This window comes from Cannabis sativa, chromosome X (assembly GCF_029168945.1).
Source record: "Cannabis sativa cultivar Pink pepper isolate KNU-18-1 chromosome X, ASM2916894v1, whole genome shotgun sequence".
Classification (NCBI taxonomy): domain Eukaryota; kingdom Viridiplantae; phylum Streptophyta; class Magnoliopsida; order Rosales; family Cannabaceae; genus Cannabis; species Cannabis sativa.
The window spans coordinates 29,991,419-30,010,796 of NC_083610.1; the positions used below are offsets into that span (position 1 = coordinate 29,991,419).

General features: G+C 39.1%; 1 protein-coding gene across 1 annotated transcript; it reads left to right on the plus strand.

The window, feature by feature from the left end:
• The first annotated feature begins 6,348 nt into the window (after window positions 1-6,348).
• Window positions 6,349-19,378, plus strand: LOC133032120 (uncharacterized). The gene is made up of 5 exons (XM_061105959.1): window positions 6,349-7,369; window positions 7,607-7,728; window positions 7,850-8,327; window positions 8,404-9,740; window positions 19,235-19,378. Exons 1-5 carry the CDS (start codon window positions 6,349-6,351, stop codon window positions 19,376-19,378), a joined length of 3,102 nt encoding a protein of 1,033 aa, XP_060961942.1.

Below are 19,378 nucleotides of genomic sequence, written 5' to 3' on the forward strand. Positions count from 1 at the left end.
CCTTTAGGGGTGGATCATGATCTCTATATACTTAGGGGTGGAGGTTATCCACAAGTACCCTATATGTATATTCTTAGGGGTGGAGTCTATTCCACAATTCCCTATGTAACACATATCTTATTTAAACATGGAAGTAATATAATGAGTCAGCTATTGTCAATATAAGTTCTTGATCTTGATTGTATGTTCCATTTCGATTTTACTGTTGTAAGTAAAAGTTTTATACCTTTGAAAGTTCTTTGTTAAAGTTTCACACTACCTTAATTGAGTGGGAGAATTTTAAATTCTATACCCATCTTCATTAGGTTGATAATTGTGATAGGTACTTAAGAACACTACTGAAAAGCAAATCTAATCATTCACATGGATAGGTATAGCTTATCAGAATTATGAGAATAAGATAAAGAACTCTAGTTCAGTCCATTCGAATGACTTGAACCAAGAATTCTTAATCCTCATAAAATTTGATGGTATCTTAATTTTGATTAGTTTATCTCTGGCATATATTTTTCACTTCAAATACTAGTCTGCTATGTTGATGACTTAGTCTTAACTTAAAGTTTTAGACTAATACAAAAGTCACAACTAGGTAACTCTCCAAACAATCAGAGGTTAAAAGTATTATTTAACCAGACATCTGCTATTGAGTGGGAGCTATTTGAGACGTAATCAAATAGGGAACATTAGAAGATATTCAAGAAAGATTTATGAAAATGATCTATATGTCAGATATTAAGGAACTGTGTATCAGTTATCCTTGTATCTCACCATCTAATTTCGAATTTCTTGAGATGGTGCTTGCTTTGGGGGTTGAGGAATTATTGAATAATAATTCAAGCTCTACCAGAGAAGAATTATAACTTTGTGTATTCGAAATCCAAGAAAGTTATATCACTGAAGAAAAGTCTACACTGTATTATCTCAATTACATATTTTAAAATATGAGAGATATGTCTTCTGTTAATTCAGATGTACTTTTAAAACAGTAAAGATTTCAGTATCCCTTGATGAGTAAAGCATATAGTAAATGATGTTTCATAAGAATATTTATGAACTAGTTTCCAGAAGTTTGGGTGGATTCAAATATACTACACTTGATCTGAAGATCAAGACATCAGATTGACCTATTTGCACAGTTTGTTTTATATTAGTGCAAGTGGGAGTTTGTTGGGTTTTATGCCCTAAATAAAACTCTTTACAATCTGATTAGTTATCAATATAAGAAATTTGAAGTGATTGATGTTTGCATGAATTTTACATGCTAATGGTTTAATATGTTTAATATGTTTATTACATTCATACACACAAAATCAGTTAAATCCAGATCATATGTTTATTCACAATTACAGTATCGTCAACACAGTGGAATGTGATTGTGATCATATGTATCAAAAGACTTGGTCCCTGTTTCATCAGTGTTATTGGATTTACACTAATGTGATAATCAGCGATGATGTGTACTTACACTTGGAGTAAGTGTTATGTTCTTTCCAGGACATTAGTAAAGTATACTAGTTTCGAATATATGGAGTATACATTGGACTGGACCGATATTGCAACTAAGTTAAGATATTACAAACTTACCGTTATACATATCTTTCCAAGTCAATATCAGTAGTTGATCTTAAGATTAAAAGAATCTAAATCCTGATATGCTTAGGCTCAACTCAGGAGTGCTATTCATGTTCTTAGATTTATTAGTTAAGCCTACTTTTGGGTCAGGGTGATACGTATATTTTGGGAACATGATAGTATGATTGAGTGGGAGTGCTCAACATAAATATGGAATCTATAGCTTCTACTGGTGTATAGAAGTCAAGTGATGATTCCCTTCGAGCTTAGCAAATAGAAGTAAATGGATGAGCTCTTGTTTAACTGACTAATTATTAGATCACTAAACACCATTTACAGGTAGCTAAGTGTTTTAAGGGACAAAATACATTGAGGGGTGAGAACGGTAAAGAAATCCCATCTCGATGTAGATCATCTATATAGAGGATATTTAAATCACAATAAGATTATAACAATGGTTAAATGAGATAGTATATTGATATCGTGGAACATACAATATGCTCTATATAAGTCTGAGAGTGCAATTCTAAGTTCTTAGAGTGGATTCAACGAAGAATTAATAAGTAGGAATTTACTTGGTAAATTTGGTTCACTTATTGGAAGCTCAGCATATAGATCCATGGTCCCCATTCTAGTTGAGAACATTCTGCTTGTAAGACTCATTAATTGATTCATGATTGATCAATTATAATTCTAAAGTTAGACTATGTCTAATTTTATGAATTTTCACTAAGCATGGGTGAAATTGTAAAGAAAAGAGTTTCTAGGTTTATTTATTTATTAATGGACTTTATATGTCTAATTAATAATTAAATTAAATGACAATATTATTTAATAATCTATTTTAGTTATTAAATAATTAGTTTTGGCATTTAAAAGGTTAGAATTGGAAAATTGGCGTTTTTGAGAAAATAGAGATAAAATTTGATAAAACTGCAAAATCAAGTGAGGCCCAATACTACACCATGGCCGGCCACTTAATGTGGGATTTTAAATTAATATTTTCATTATTTTAATGCCAAATAATTCCTAACCTAAACCTAGTAGTTGCCTATAAATAGAAAGTGATGGCTCAGTCACAATACATGCTTTCACATGCTTTCATTAGTAATCTGACAGAAATTTCTCTCTTCAGAAAAACTGAGCCTTCCCCACTTTCTATACCTGGCCGAAATCATCCCTCTCTTTTCCTTTCATCAATTTCGTGACCCTAGTGAAAGAGTGAGTGCCCACACACAGCAAGCAGTAACTCAATCATAGATTGGAAGACTGTGAAGGATCAAACTTGAAGAAGAAGGACATTCGGGCTCAGATCTTGATTATACTCTGCTACAGAAAGGATTCGAGGGTTAGAGATCTGAGTGGAAGGAGACATTAATTCTGTTGCATCAATGTAAGGTTTTCTTAACTTTATATGTGTTTAATTTATCGTTTTAGAAAGTTCATATTTAGGGTGTTTAAACAACATACTTGTGAGTAGATCTAAGATCCTGGTAAAATATATTCCATCATTATGTTATGTTAGATTGTGTTGTACTGTATTATATTGTATATAGTAATGTGTTGGGTGGTATTGTATTATATTATTTTAATATAGTATTATTAACTATTGTATTAATAGGTTGTGCAAAATTATTTATCTTTTACCATAAACCTGACCTTGACTCCAAACCTTGCCCCGGCCGGCCACGAACTTTGGACTCGAATCCTGGACCCAGAAACAAACTTCAATCCTAGACTGGGACACCAAGCCCCAACTCCGGACCCCGACCTAGATCCTGAGCACCTGCCCCCGACCCTGACCCCAACCTCGAACCTAGCTTCAGACTTCAACCCCGACCCCAGACTCTGGCCCAACCTCTGAACCCAACCCCAAACCCAAGCCTCAGACCATTTCTAAATATTATAATACAAGCTAATGAGGACTACTTCTTATGTATTAAATAATACGATTCATATTCTATTAAAATTTGTGATCGTAATAATTAACACAATACATAATAATATCCAAAAATAGTGTTCTTCTTATTTTAATAAAATACAACTCCTTATAGGACTTGCCAAATAGACCGTTAATGTTTTTAAATATGATATGTTTACGTTTTATTTTGTAACATTTCAAAATATTTTATGTTTTGAAGAACATTATATTGTTGTACTTTTTTTTTTGTAAAAGTATTTAATAAATGTTTTTAAAGTATTGTATTTTATTTTTATTTTTATTTTGCTTTAAATATAATTAATATTTTCAAAAGCCTAATTTTTTAAAATTTTACATGTAATAAATTTTAAGATACATAATGAAAATTAAAAAATTAGATACAAAAGTGTAATATTTTAAAAATATTAAGTATACTCACCACCCAAGGTAGATAAAATATTAAGGTTATGTTGATCATGAACATTGTATGTTTTTTTTTAGAGTTCTGGTTCTAGAGCCTTCATGATGCATGCTCTCTGGTTTCCCTCCAGTACCCAAACTGGGTTTTTGGTCCACCCAAATTGGTTTTGTGGTGGTATTTGGTACCTCTTTTGGGGTTTTAATCATCATCATTTCATTTTCTCCTTCATTAATTGCAACATTAATAGTCCTGACGAATATTATCTCCAAAATCTTTCTTCAGACCAAAATTTATACTGCATTTATTGTCTTCCAGTTTCTCGTTTAGGCCTTAATTTGTATCTGCATTTATTATCTTCTTCTCTTTTCTTCTACCAAGTATCTAACTATCAAATCACCAGATATCTTTTAAACCCAATTTCCTTCATTAAGGTGGCGGCGAGGAGAATCGAAGGAGTTGATGATGCTTGGGAGAATGGAGTAATCATGATATCTATTAAGATTAGAGGCCAAGCTATGATCAGAGGCAAGCCAAGAGGTACTCTTCATAGTCTATTTTATTCCTTATATAAAGATAGATTTAGGTTAATTTGTTTTTCACCATCTCTCTTCTGTATCTTCTCTCTCTCTGTAATTGTTCTGGGTAATAGTTCTAAGATGGATACACTTAATCCTTTTCCTTCTCAGTCTTTAGCCCTTACCCCTGATGAAAACACTGTGTATACTCTTGCTGATGTCCCTGATGAATCCACTGATAATATCAACCTTCTCTTAAAATTGTTCACTGTCAAGCATTATAGTCGACCTTCCTTGATCAAAACTTTATCTCCAGTTTGGACCTCTCAGTGTAGGTTTCCTGTAGTCATCTCTGAACACTCTGATGGGCTATTTCTGGTCACTTTTGGTTGCGAAGGTGATAAGAGGAGAATTCTTGATGGACAGCCATGGCATTTTGCCCAGAGTCTCACTATTTTTGCTGCTCCTGATGCTTCTTTTCCCATTACTCCTGATCAGCTTCACTATGTTCCTTTCTGGATTCAGGCGTATGGTATTCCTTTCCGTTGTAAGTCTTTTGATTTAGCCAAAATCATTGCTTCGGGTGTGGGTGATCTAATTCAAGTAGATCATACCACTGTGAAGGAGGGAACTGGGCCCTATCTTCGCATCAGATTGCTTATTGATGTTAACAAGCCTATCAGACGAGGCATTCATGTTCGTTTTTTTAAGATGGGTAGGGAATTCATCAAATGGCTAGATTTCAAATATGAAAGGCTGCCTGATTATTGTCTTTACTGTGGCATGCTTGATCACATCAAAAAGTATTGCCATGCATACCTTCAGAAGTGTGATGAGTCTATTTCCCCACCTCCTTGTCCTTATGATCTCCCTCTTAGAGGTAAAGAAAAGCCTACTGAAAGGCAATCTCCTTTTCAATATCCTCACCCTCCAGCTATAACTATCACTGATATGGATCTTACTGGCTTTCCTCATGGAAGTCAATTCCCTAATCCTTTTCTGAACTACCCATTTAGTTTTACTCCTCTGCTGAACTCTAATGTTGCCTCGGTTGCTGGTCTGACTGGCTCTTGTCAATCTTATAATGTCATGATCCCTACTCCTGTGAATCCTAACCATTCTTTGGGATTTTCTCTGTCGGGTTCGTCTTTGTCTGCCCCGTTGCATACTGACTCTGTTATTGTCAATGATTCCCCGGGTTTCACCAATCCTGAATTGACTTCTGCTGCTCGCTCTCTTGCTGAAGCTTTGCCTTCTTTGATTCTCAACTCAAGTCAGGCCTCTGCCGTCTCTGTGGTGGAAACCTCCTTGCCTGATTCTCAAGTTCGAGGTAAAGGTTTGGCGTGTGCTTCTGGGGTCAAAAGGCCCACTTTTCAAGCATGTCAAGCTAATTTTGGGGGTTCACTGCGCTCTATGCTCAAACGAGCAAGAGCTGGTGATGTTGATGTAAGTGGTTTTTCTTCAATTCCTGATGCTGAACAGGCGGGTGATGCGGAGCACACCCGCCCAGAAAAATGAGCTTTATAAGTTGGAATGCTCGAGGTTTGGGGAACTCTCGAGCATTCAATCGACTTTCCCACATGATCAAGTCTCACAAACCTGTTCTTATTTTTTTGATGGAAACTAGGCTTAAACCGAATTCGGTAGATAGGTTTAAAGCTTTGTTAGGTTTTGATTTTGGTCTTAAAATCCCTAGGCAGTATTTTGGAGGGGGTTTACTTTTGTTGTGGAAGGCTGATATTTCTGTAAATATTTTAAACTATTCCTCTAATCATATAGATTGTACTGTCTGTTTTAATACTAATGAACTATGGCATTTCACTTGTTTTTATGGTTCTCCTGTTCATTCTCAGAAGTATTTTACTTGGAAACTTTTGCATGATATTTATTATAATGCTTCTCATTTGCCTTGGTTAATAATGGGGGATTTTAATAGTTATCTTTTTAGTATTGATAAGCTTGGGGGTCAGGCCTCTGATCAGGTTGTTATGTCCCTTTTCTCAGATTTTATCAATAAATTTTCTATGTTTCCTCTTCCTTATGTGGGTTGCAAATATACATGGACTAATAACACTATAAGTGAACGTTTAGATTGGGTAGTAGGTTCTGAGTCTTGGTGTGATCTTTTTCCTGAAAATAGTTTACATCATTTAGGTTATTATGGGTCTGATCATCGTGCTTTAAAACTTCTTTTTGTCAATGATACTAGTAGGCCTCTTAATTTTGTTAATAAGCGATTCCGTTTTGAAAATAGTTGGTTAGAGGACCCTGATTTTTATCACCTTATGCAGAATAAATGGCATGATTTTCTAACTCATAATTCACCTTCCAATCACTTTAATTATTTCTTAGATAAACAAGCTCATTGTGTTAGCCTTTTAAAAGATTGGAATAAGACTCATAATCATCTTTTTAAATGTAGAATCCGGAAATTGACTCAGGAAATAGAAAATTTTCAAAATCAAGATGTTCTTACTCAGGCAGATAGACTTCATCTGAATAAATTGAATTCAATGCTGGATGCTCTTCTCTATAAGGAAGAAGTCTATTGGAAACAAAGGGCTAGGGTGAGGTGGCTTAAAGCTGGTGATAAAAACACCAAATTTTTTCATAAACAGGCCACTCTTAGGAGAAAAACTAATACTATTAAGTATCTCAAAGATAATGAGGGTAATGTGGTTAATACTCAAGAGGGGATAGCTAACTTAGTTATTTCTCATTTTTCTGACCTTTTTAATACCCAAGGTTGTAATGTTGATGCTGCTGCTGTAATTTTTGATGCTTTGGGTCCTGGGTTGGAAACTTCTGATGTTGAATTTCTTGATCAGGATTTTACTGCTGAAGAGGTTAAAAAGGCTGTTTTTCAATTGTCTGGGGATAAGGCAGTGGGATTAGATGGTTTTAATGCTTATTTTTACCAAAAGAATTGGGTTGTTCTAGGTAGAGATTTTACTAGTGCTATTTTAGATTGTCTTAACAAAGATATTAATTTTTCTAAAATAAATTCTACTCTTATTGTCCTAATACCTAAAAAACAACATGCTAATAAGTTAGGTGATTTTAGACCTATTAGTCTTTGTACCACTTTTTATAAAGTTATATCTAAGATTATATCTAATAGGCTTAAAAGAATTTTAGATAAAATCATTTCTCCTTTCCAAAGTGCTTTTATTTCAGGTCGTGTTATTTTTGATAATATTATTATTGCTAATGAACTAGTGCATGCTATTAATAATAGGAAATCTGGTAAAAAAGGCTGGGCTGCTTTGAAACTTGACATGGCTAAGGCCTTTGATAGGGTTGAATGGGATTTTTTATGTAACATAATGTTTCATTTTAATTTTCCTGTTCGTTTTGTCTCTCTTATACTTAAATGTTTGTCTTCTGCTTTTATTTCTTTCTGTGCATGGTAATGTTAAGCCCACTAGAGGTATTAGGCAAGGTGATCCTTTATCCCCGTACTTGTTTATTTTATGTGCTGAAGGTCTTTCAGCCATTCTTAGGAATTATCATCATAGGGGTTTGCTTCATGGTATCTCAATTTCTAGAAATGCCCCTTCTATATCTCATTTAGTGTTTGCTGATGACAGTATCTTGTTTTGTGCTGCTGATCGTAATTCTTGTCATGCTTTGCAGCAGGCCCTCTCCCTGTATTCTCAAGCTTCGGGGCAGATGATTAATTTCACTAAGTCCTCCATTTTGTTTTCTCCTAATACTCAAAATGATATTAGAGATCTATTTTTTAGGACTTTCCAGCTTGAGGATAAGCCTTTTATCACTAAGTATCTGGGGTTGCCTCAGTGTCTTTCTCGGGCAAAATATCAGTCTTTTACTTTTTTAAAAGATAAAGTTTCTTCCATTATTCACTCCTGGCATCATAAATGGTTTTCTAAAGCAGGTAAGGAGACTCTAATCAAAGCTGTCCTTCAAGCAATTCCTTCTTATGCAATGTCTTGCTTTCGTATTCCTACTAGGATTTGTTGAGAAATTGAGTCACTTATTTCTAAATTTTGGTGGGGTTCTTGAGGTTCGAAAAATACACTGGAAAAATTGGAGAATGGTGTGTCAGTCTAAGTTTGTTGGGGGTCTTGGATTTAGATCTTTAATTCATTTTAACCAAGCTATGATAGCTAAGCAAGCTTGGCGTGTCTTCAAGTGTCCTGATTCTCTTCTCAGTTTAGTGTTAAAAGCCCATTATTTTCCCAATACTTCTATTCTTGATGCTGGCCCTGGTCATAGTCCATCTTATACTTGGCGCAGTATCCTTTGGCGAAGAGACTTAATGAAGCAAGGTCTTATTTGGAAAGTGGGTGATGGTTCAACTATTCGCACTATTGAAGATCATTGGCTTCCTCACTGTCGGATTAAGTCATATTCATCTCCCCCTCCCTCTGATTCTACTCTTTCTTTTTTCCTCTCCCCATCTGGGGCTTGGGACCCTATTAAGCTTCACCAGTTTTTTGATGAGCAGCTTGTTGATCATATCCTTAATGTTCCCATACCTGGTAATGGTTGTAGTGATGATCTAATTTGGAGTAGGAATTCTTCTGGTATATTCACGGTTAAATCTGCATATCACTTAGCAGTTACCTCTAGAGATATTCCTTCTTCTTCATCTTTTGATCAGTATAAACGTTTCTGGTCTAAAATTTTGTCTTCCTCGGTTCTTTCAAAAGTTAAACATCTGGTGTGGCGTGTGTTGTCTAAGTCCGTCCCAGTTGCCTCCCTCTTATTTCTCAGACACATTATACCTTCTCCTATTTGTCCCCTTTGTCATTTGGAATGGGAAACTGTGGAGCATGCGTTCCTGGGGTGTGTGAATGTCAAGAAATCTTGGAAACATTCTCCACTTTTTGACTTTTATAGTAATAATAAAGGATTAAGTATTTATGACTTTATTGCTCTAGCTATCGATCTTTTGGATAAATATGATTGTGCTATATTTTTTTGTTTTATCTGGTTACTTTGGAATCATAGAAATAATCTCTTTCATAATAAGAAGTTGCTGCCACCTTGGCATCTTTATGATCAGGCTGTGATTTATTTATTGGAGTATGAGCATGCTAATCTGCCTGGTTTTAAGCCAGACAATGTCAATTTTAGATGTAATGGGCAGGTTCAATTATCACAGCATGAAGGATGGAAAGTTAGTACAGATGCGGGTGTTAGTAATTCTGTTAGGAAGCATAGTTTGGGCGTGGTGGTTACAGATGAAAATGATGACATTAAGGCTGGCTTCATTATACCTATTGTCGGCTCAGTTCCACCGGAGGTTGCGGAAGCCAAAGCTGTCTTGGCTGCTATTTCTTGGGTGCAAGCCACCAAGTGTAACACCCTAACTACCTTAGGCGTATTACGTGATTTTTAAACGTACTGTGCAGCTCGTTGCTAATCAACGAGGTTTATGGAAAAACGTGATTAATTAAAATTTTGCTTTTTTGATTAAACTTGTAAAACATATTATAAAAGACTCGGGATCCCGATTATAAAAATATTTACAAAAAGTTTCACTGTTTAACTATTACATCAAAATAAAAGTCGTCTAACGACAGTTACAAAAAATCTCAGCCTTGCTGTCCCGAGGATCGTACGCTCCAGGCATAACCGCCCCGACATGTACAATCTCATAAGCTCGCTCACGGTCCATCAGCTATAGCCTTGCCTTTACCTACACATGAACATAAACTGTGAGTCGACAGACTCAGTAAGAAAAGCATAAAAATATCATACATAACTAACTGCCGTGTCCAACACGATACTGAGTCCCGCTACTGCCATGTCCAACATGGTACTGAGCCACTACTGCCATGTCCAACATGGTACTGAGTTCTGAACGTTCATAGGGACGGTACTATTGACACGTAACAACCTGATCGGTCGAACCGGTCATACTCCGCCGCCGGTCATACTCTACTCGTACCGACGTGTTACTATATCCTCCCGATCGGTCGAATCGGTCATACTCCGGCTGCTGGTCATACTCCAGCCTGTACCGACGGGATACGTCAATAGCACGGAACCACCAACCAAGTGTCAGCCTGATCGGTCAAACCGGTCATACTCCGGCTGCTGGTCATACTCCAGCCTGTACCGACGTGACAGGGTTGGATGGTTCGAAGCCAACATACAACTAATGTAATCTAATAGGCTTCCTACATGCTCGCTAAACATGTAATCTACATATGCATACTGTTATACTAATCTTACCTGGATTCCGAATTCTGGTGTGCCGGTCAACCTGACTGGAACTGAAGCTGAGCGGCGGACATCGGCTCCTAAACCATAAAAATCACAACGCTATAAGTGACACGCTAAATCACTTCCCGGGGACTAAAACTTGGAACTAAAAGTTTCCCTATCGATAAAAAGCATGGCAATACCCCTAAAAACATAAAAACGAGGAAAACACGGGTTCTGAAAAATTCCCCAACCGGTAGACCGGTTGCCCAACCGGAATTCCGGTTCTGGGAAATTCAGGACCCTCATCCGGAATTCCGGATGCACAACCGGAATTCCGGTTCCTCGCAGGCAGCAACATCAAATTCTCATAACTTGCACAATTCAACCCCAAATCACCTCAAACTTTCCAGACCTGTTCTATACCTTCCCTAGAACATATCCAAGGCATCAAAACAACCCAGAAACCTCAAACACGAAAAATGCCATTGGAGCTCAAGCTTTGAGTTCTAAACTCAAACTTGAGCAAAACCACCTAATCATGCATTTCACTAGCATAATTCTACTTAATCAAGCTTAACTAAGCCTCTGAAAACAATTAGAAACAACAACAACATCACAGAAACAGATTCACACTATTTTCACCAAAAATCACATTTTTGCATAGAAAACTCAAAGCTTTGAACAAGGTAGCCTATATGCATTTCTAACAGCTTGAATCACCTCAAATTAACATGCTTACAATCCAGAAATTAATACAAAATCATAGCAGCAACCATATATCAAAATCATGCATGCATTTCATCAATTTTACTTTAAAATTCAAGAAAACACAAAGGCAAGTTAAAAGTGATCAAACCTTGGCTAAGATTACACAAAGATGAGTTGAAATTCACAAGGATTTGAGGAGAAAAACCCAGCTTTTGAACCCCATGCACCAGCCGAAATAGAGAGAGAGAAAAGAGAGTGTTTCCTTTTCAAGATTTTCTATTTTATTTTTCTAAGTGTTGAAATGAGAATGAAAAGAGTAAATGCCACATATATCATATTATTTCAGCCATCAAATAACACTTAAACATTTATTTTTCCATTTAATAAACTCACATAAGACAAAACACTAATGGGGCAAAAAGACCATTTTGCCCCTCCTCCATAAAATCACATAAAAATCACTAAAGGGGTATTTTTGGGAAATTCTAAATTCCCGGCCATTCCCGACATTCCCAATGTCTAAAACCCGTCCCCAAATTACTAACATACTAAGTTGTGATTTCTACTGAGCCAAACGCCGAGTTCCAAAATACCGGACACCGGAAATGCAAAATATGCAAGCTACTGAATAACATAACCATGCATTTCTGAATTCCATAAATAACAGTAATAAATTATTTAAATAGCTATAAATAATTTCTTAATTAATCATAACCAACTGCTAATTTCCAAATTAACTAAGCGGGCTTTACAACTATTCCCCCCTTAAAAGGATTTCGTCCCCGAAATCTAACCTGAATAACTCTGGAAATTGAGCTCGCATATCTGACTCTAGCTCCCAGGTGGCTTCTTCCACCTTACTGTTTCTCCAGAGAACCTTGACCAATGCTATGGTCTTATTCCGAAGGACTTTATCCTTTCTATCCAGGATCTGCACTGGTTGTTCCTCATATGACATGTCTGGCTGAAGCTGAAGACTCTCATAACTGAGTATATGAGAGGGGTCTGAAACGTATTTTCTCAACATTGAGACATGGAATACGTTGTGAACTGCTGATAAGGCTGGAGGCAATGCTAACCGATATGCCACTTGACCTATCTTCTCGAGAATCTCGAAAGGTCCTGTAAATCTAGGGCATAACTTGCCTCTTTTCCCGAAACGTTTAATCCCCTTCATCGGAGATACTCGTAAAAACACATGTTCGCCTACTTGGAACTCAACATCTCTGCGTTTCGGATCTGCGTAACTCTTCTGTCTGCTCCGTGAGGTAAGCATTCTAGCTTTTATCTTCTCTATCGCCTCATTGGTCCGCTGAACTGACTCTGGACCTAGGTATTTCCTCTCCCCTGTCTCATCCCAGTGGATAGGGGATCTGCACTTCCTACCGTACAACAGTTCATAGGGAGCCATCCCTATCGTACTCTGATAACTGTTGTTGTAAGAGAACTCTATCAACGGTAGATACTTACTCCATGAGCCTTCAAAGTCCATAACACAGGCTCTCAACATATCCTCCAATATCTGAATTGTCCTTTCGGACTGACCATCTGTCTGAGGATGAAATGCTATACTGAATTTTAGCTTCGTACCCATTGCCCGTTGCAAACTTTGCCAAAATTTGGAGGTGAATTTCGGATCCCTGTCCGAAACTATAGACTTCGGTACCCCGTGAAGTCTCACTATTTCCCTGACATATAACTCTGCCAACTGATCCACTGTAAATGTTGTTCTAACCGGCAGAAAATGAGCAGATTTCGAAAATCGGTCCACCACTACTCAGATGGAATCATACATACCCGTGGTCCTAGGTAACCCGACCAGAAAATCCATCGTAATATCCTCCCATTTCCATTCTGGTAGGGTTAGAGGCTGCAACAACCCTGCTGGTCTCTGATGTTCAGCCTTGATCTGCTGACAAGTGAGGCATCTCGATACGAATTCTACCAAATTCTTCTTCATACCGTTCCACCAGAAGTACGGTTTCAAATCTTGGTACATCTTGGTGGTGCCGGGATGCAGAGAATATGGAGTAGAATGAGCCTCCTCAAAGATCTCATTTCTAAGTTCCACACTGTTCGGAACACAAACCCTGGCTTTATACAAAAGCATCCCACTGTCTGACACTGAAAAGTCTTTGGCTTGACCAGCCAATAGCTCATCTCGGATTTTCACTAACTCCGGATCTGTCATCTGAGCGACCTTTATTCTTTCCAACAGATCAGATTGCAGCGTTAAGTTGTGAAGCTGACCTACCACAAACTCAATGCTGGATCTAACCATATCCCCTGCTAGCTGAGGTGAGATCCGAACCATGCTAGCTACTTGCCCGGGACCCTTTCTGCTCAGGGCATCGGCCACTACATTGGCTTTTCCGGGATGATAGAGGATCTCACAATCATAATCCTTCACTAACTCCAACCAACGCCTTTGTCTCATGTTCAAATCTTTCTGAGTAAAGAAATACTTGAGACTTTTATGGTCGGTATAGATCTCACACTTCTCCCCATAAAGGTAATGCCGCCAAATCTTCAGTGCAAAAACCACTGCGGCCAATTCTAAATCATGAGTCGGGTATCGCTGTTCATAATCCTTTAACTGACGGGAGGCATAAGCGATAACCCGATCGGCTTGCATCAATACACACCCCAAACCCTGTTTGGATGCGTCACAGTAGACTACGAACTTCTCCTTGTCCGAAGGCAAAGCTAGTACGGAGCGGTAATCAACCTCTCGTTTCGGCTCACGAAAACTAGCTTCGCATTTATCTGACCAGATAAATCGCTGATTCTTCTTTGTAAGCTCGGTTAGGGGCATTGAAATTTTGGAGAACCCCTCCACGAACCTACGGTAGTACCCAGCTAATCCCAAGAAGCTTCTGATCTCTGTCACTGTCTTCGGTCTCGGCCAATCCCTGACGGATTCAATCTTCCCGGGATCCACCTTGATCCCATCTTTACTCACAATGTGCCCTAGGAAGGACACCTGAGACAACCAGAACTCACATTTCTTGAACTTGGCGTAGAGCTTATGTTCTCGAAGTCTTTGCAGTACCATCTGAAGATGTAACTCATGCTCCTCTTCTGATTGAGAGTACACGAGGATGTCGTCGATAAACACAATCACACAGATATCGAGGAAATCCTTGAATACTCTATTCATCAGGTCCATGAATGCTGCAGGAGCATTGGTTAGTCCGAATGACATAACCAGAAACTCGTAGTGTCCATACCTAGTGCGGAAAGCCGTCTTTGGAATGTCCTCTTCTCGGATTCTCAACTGATGATAACCCGATCGGAGGTCAATCTTAGAAAAGACCGTCTTCCCCTGAAGCTGATCGAACAAGTCATCGATCCTAGGTAATGGATATTTATTCTTCACCGTTAGCTTGTTCAACTCTCTGTAGTCGATGCACATCCTCATAGATCCGTCCTTCTTCTTGACGAACAAAACCGGCGCTCCCCAGGGTGACACACTGGGCCGAATGAACCCTATGTCAAGCAACCCTTGGAGCTGAATCTTTAGTTCCTTAAGTTCAGCTGGAGCCATCCTATACGGGGCTTTGGAAACCGGATCCACCCCTGGTGCCAAGTCAATCACGAAATCGATCTCCCGCTGAGGTGGTAACCCTGGGAGTTCTTCGGGAAAGACGTCCGAAAATTCCCGAACCACTCTGATGTCCTCTGGCCGAATGGTGTCTGGCCGAGTGGTGTCCACCACCACGGCCAGAAACCCTAAGCACCCACCGTGCAATAATTCTCTCGCTGACATAGCCGAGATCACCGGGATCCGAGATCCCTGAACCGAACCCACAAATACAAACGGTTCTTCACTTTCCGGTTGGAAGACCACCATCTTCTTTTTAAAATCAAAACTCGCTGAATAATTAGATAGGAAATCTATTCCTAAAATAATATCGAATTCGACTAAACTCATCCCTACCAGATCAGCTCTTAACTCTCTACCATCTATCCTGATCGGCATAGGCCTAATCCACCTATTGGAGATAACCAATTCTCCGCCAGGTAACAGGGTTCCAAACCCTGATTCATATCTATCATAGGGTCTACCCAATTTACTAGAGATTCTAGCAGCCACACAAAAACAACCTTGACCCAAGCACTCACCCGGAGAATGCCTCTTACTAATAAGACACTCCAGTAGGAATAACGGGTCTTAACACTACCCTGACGATCGTCTTGATTCTGGTTCCCTCGGAACCTCTTGTTCTGCCTCGAGCCACCTGATGCAGTGGATGATTCCTCCTCCAGTCCATGGCCGAACCACTACCTCCCCTGCTGAAACCTGACGCAGAAGGGGTAGGAGCCCCGCCACATTCCGGAGTCCTAACTGATTCCACATACATCTAGATGCGCCCACAGCTCACCATGCTTTCTTCGCCATCCCAGCTTAGATGGTCTTATCGTCGGTAGTGATCATAAGGTCATACTTGATCTTCACATTAAGTCCATCGAGATATTTTCTTTCTTACTGAAATCGGTTGGCGCAAATCCCGAGGCTAACCTCGCCAACCGGCTGAACTGAGTAATATATTCCGTCATGCTCATATTCTCTCGCTGGGTCAGGTGGGCGAACTCTTTCCTCTTGGCGCTTCTGACCGCCTCGTTATAACATTTAACGCTGAAGAGTTCCTAAAACCTTTCCCAGGTCATAGTGATAACGTCATGGATCTAAGACATCATGTCCCACCAGACCAGAGCGTCTTCTTAAAACTGAAAAGTGGCACTCACCACTCTGTCGTTACCGGTGACACCCATGAAATTCAGGATTCTGGTAATCACCGTCAGCCACTGTTCGGCTTTCATCACGTCCGGACCTCCCCGGAAAACCGGAGGTGCCTGCTTCCGGAACCGTTCGTACAAAGGTTCCAATTTATTGGCCGCCACCACTATCTCGGCACAGGCGGCGAGGGCGGGTGCCACTTTGGAACTACGGGCCGGGCTGCAAGAGCACCCTGCTGTCTCAACCTCTGAATCTCGAGATCTTGCTCTTCCATCCGGGCTTGCATTTCAGCAAACCTAACTTCCCAATTCTGGGCTTCCTGATTGACTTGGGCAGCCTGCGGCGAGTTAACATCCTCCAACCGCGAACCCTGCCCCTGGGACGTCTACCTCGGCCCAAAACACTTGAGGGGAACTGAGCTCCTCGACCTTGATCTGACCCGACTGAGATGCCCTGACTCCTAATATTTCGTCTGGCGTCCATCTAGTCTGAACCGCCTCAAAATCCCGAGTTGGCACTTCAGGTCACGATCATCGAGAGCTTACTAATGCCGCTTAATTTGGAAATTAAAAACGAAACATGCACCTATTCTACTATCAGGCTACTAACATGCTTCCTAACAGGCTTTTCTTTTTCATAACTGAATAAAATAAACTACTAAAGCAATAAAGGCTTACTGAACCGTGAACCGAGCTAACTGCTGATGATGATTGTACATGTCGTGACGATCTTCGGAAGACAACCTGGCGGCTCTGATACCAAATTGTAACACCCTAACTACCTTAGGCGTATTACGTGATTTTTAAACGTACTGTGCAGCTCGTTGCTAATCAACGAGGTTTATGGAAAAACGTGATTAATTAAAATTTTGCTTTTTTGATTAAACTTGTAAAACATATTATAAAAGACTCGGGATCCCGATTATAAAAATATTTACAAAAAGTTTCACTGTTTAACTATTACATCAAAATAAAAGTCGTCTAACGACAGTTACAAAAAATCTCAGCCTTGCTGTCCCGAGGATCGTACGCTCCAGGCCTAACCGCCCCGACATGTACAATCTCATAAGCTCGCTCACGGTCCATCAGCTATAGCCTTGCCTACCTACACATGAACATAAACTGTGAGTCGACAGACTCAGTAAGAAAAGCATAAAAATATCATACATAACTAACTGCCGTGTCCAACACGATACTGAGTCCCGCTACTGCCATGTCCAACATGGTACTGAGCCACTTCTTGCCATGTCCAACATGGTGCGAGTTACGAACGTTCATAGGGACGGTACTATTGACACGTAACAACCCGATCGGTCGAGCCGGTCATACTCCATTCTTGGTCATACTCCGGCTGTACCGACGTGTTACTATATCCTCACGATCGGTCGAGCCGGTCATACTCCGCTTGGTCATACTCCGGCTGTCTTGACGGATACGTCAATAGCACGGAACCACCAACCAAGTGTCGGCTGATCGGTCAAACCGGTCATACTCATTCTTGGTCATACTCCGGCACTGTACCGACGTGACAGGGTTTGATGGTTCGAAGCCAACATACAACTAATGTAATCTAATAGGCTTCCTACATGCTCGCTAAACATGTAATCTACATATGCATACTGTTATACTAATCTTACCCGGATTCCGAGATTCGGTGTGCTTGGTCAACCCGACCGGAACCGAAGCCGAGCGGCGGATTGCGGCTCCTAAACCATAAAAATCACAACGCTATAAGTGACACGCTAAATCACTTCCCGGGGACTAAAACTTGGAACTAAAAGTTTCCCTATCGATAAAAAGCATGGCAATACCCCTAAAAACATAAAAACGAGGAAAACACGGGTTCGAAAAATTCCCCAACCGTAGACCAGGTTGCCCAACCGAATTCCGGTTCGGGAAATTCAAGACCCTCATCCGAATTCCGGATGCACAACCGAATTCCGGTTCCTCGCGAGCAAGAACATCAAATTCTCATAACTTGCACAATTCAACCCCAAATCACATCAAACTTTCCAGACCTGTTCTATACCTTCCCTAGAACATATCCAAGGCATCAAAACAACCCAGAAACCTCAAACACGAAAAATGCCATTGGAGCTCAAGCTTTGAGTTCTAAACTCAAACTTGAACAAAACCACCTAATCATGCATTTCACTAGCATAATTCTACTTAATCAAGCTTAACTAAGCCTCTGAAAACAATTAGAAACAACAGCAACATCACAGAAACAGATTCACACTATTTTCACCAAAAATCACATTTTTGCATAGAAAACTCAAAGCTTTGAACAAGGTAGCCTATATGCATTTCTAACAGCTTGAATCACCTCAAATTAACATGCTTACAATCCAGAAATTAATACAAAATCATAGCAGCAACCATATATCAAAATCATGCATGCATTTCATCAATTTTACTTTAAAATTCAAGAAAACACAAAGGCAAGTTAAAAGTGATCAAACCTTGGCTAAGATTACACAAAGATGAGTTGAAATTCACAAGGATTTGAGGAGAAAAACCCAGCTTTTGAACCCCATGCACCAGCCAAAATAGAGAGAGAGAAAAGAGAGTGTTTCCTTTTCAAGATTTTCTATTTTATTTTTCTAAGTGTTGAAATGAGAATGAAAAGAGTAAATGCCACATATATCATATTATTTCAGCCATCAAATAACACTTAAACATTTATTTTTCCATTTAATAAACTCACATAAGACAAAACACTAATGGGGCAAAAAGACCATTTTGCCCCTCCTCCATAAAATCACATAAAAATCACTAAAGGGGTATTTTTGGGAAATTCTAAATTCCCGGCCATTCCCGACATTCCCAATGTCTAAAACCCGTCCCCAAATTACTAACATACTAAGTTGTGATTTCTACTGAGCCAAACGCCGAGTTCCAAAATACCGGACACCGGAAATGCAAAATATGCAAGCTACTGAATAACATAACCATGCATTTCTGAATTCCATAAATAACAGTAATAAATTATTTAAATAGCTATAAATAATTTCTTAATTAATCATAACCAACTGCTAATTTCCAAATTAACTAAGCGGGCTTTACACCAAGCTTTCTGTTAATGTTTTGGAAACTGATTGTAAAAGCATAGTAGATAAAGTTTATAATACTAAATGTCATAATTCTGTTGTTAATGATATTGTCACTTGTATTAAGAACTCATTGTTGTTCAGTCCTAATCTGGTCATAGTCCATGTTCCTCGTGAGCTTAATAAAATTGCTCATGTGTGTGCAAGGGCGGGTTTAGGATTAGACAATGAGTATATTTGGAATGGTTCTTTACCTTCCTTTGTAACCTGA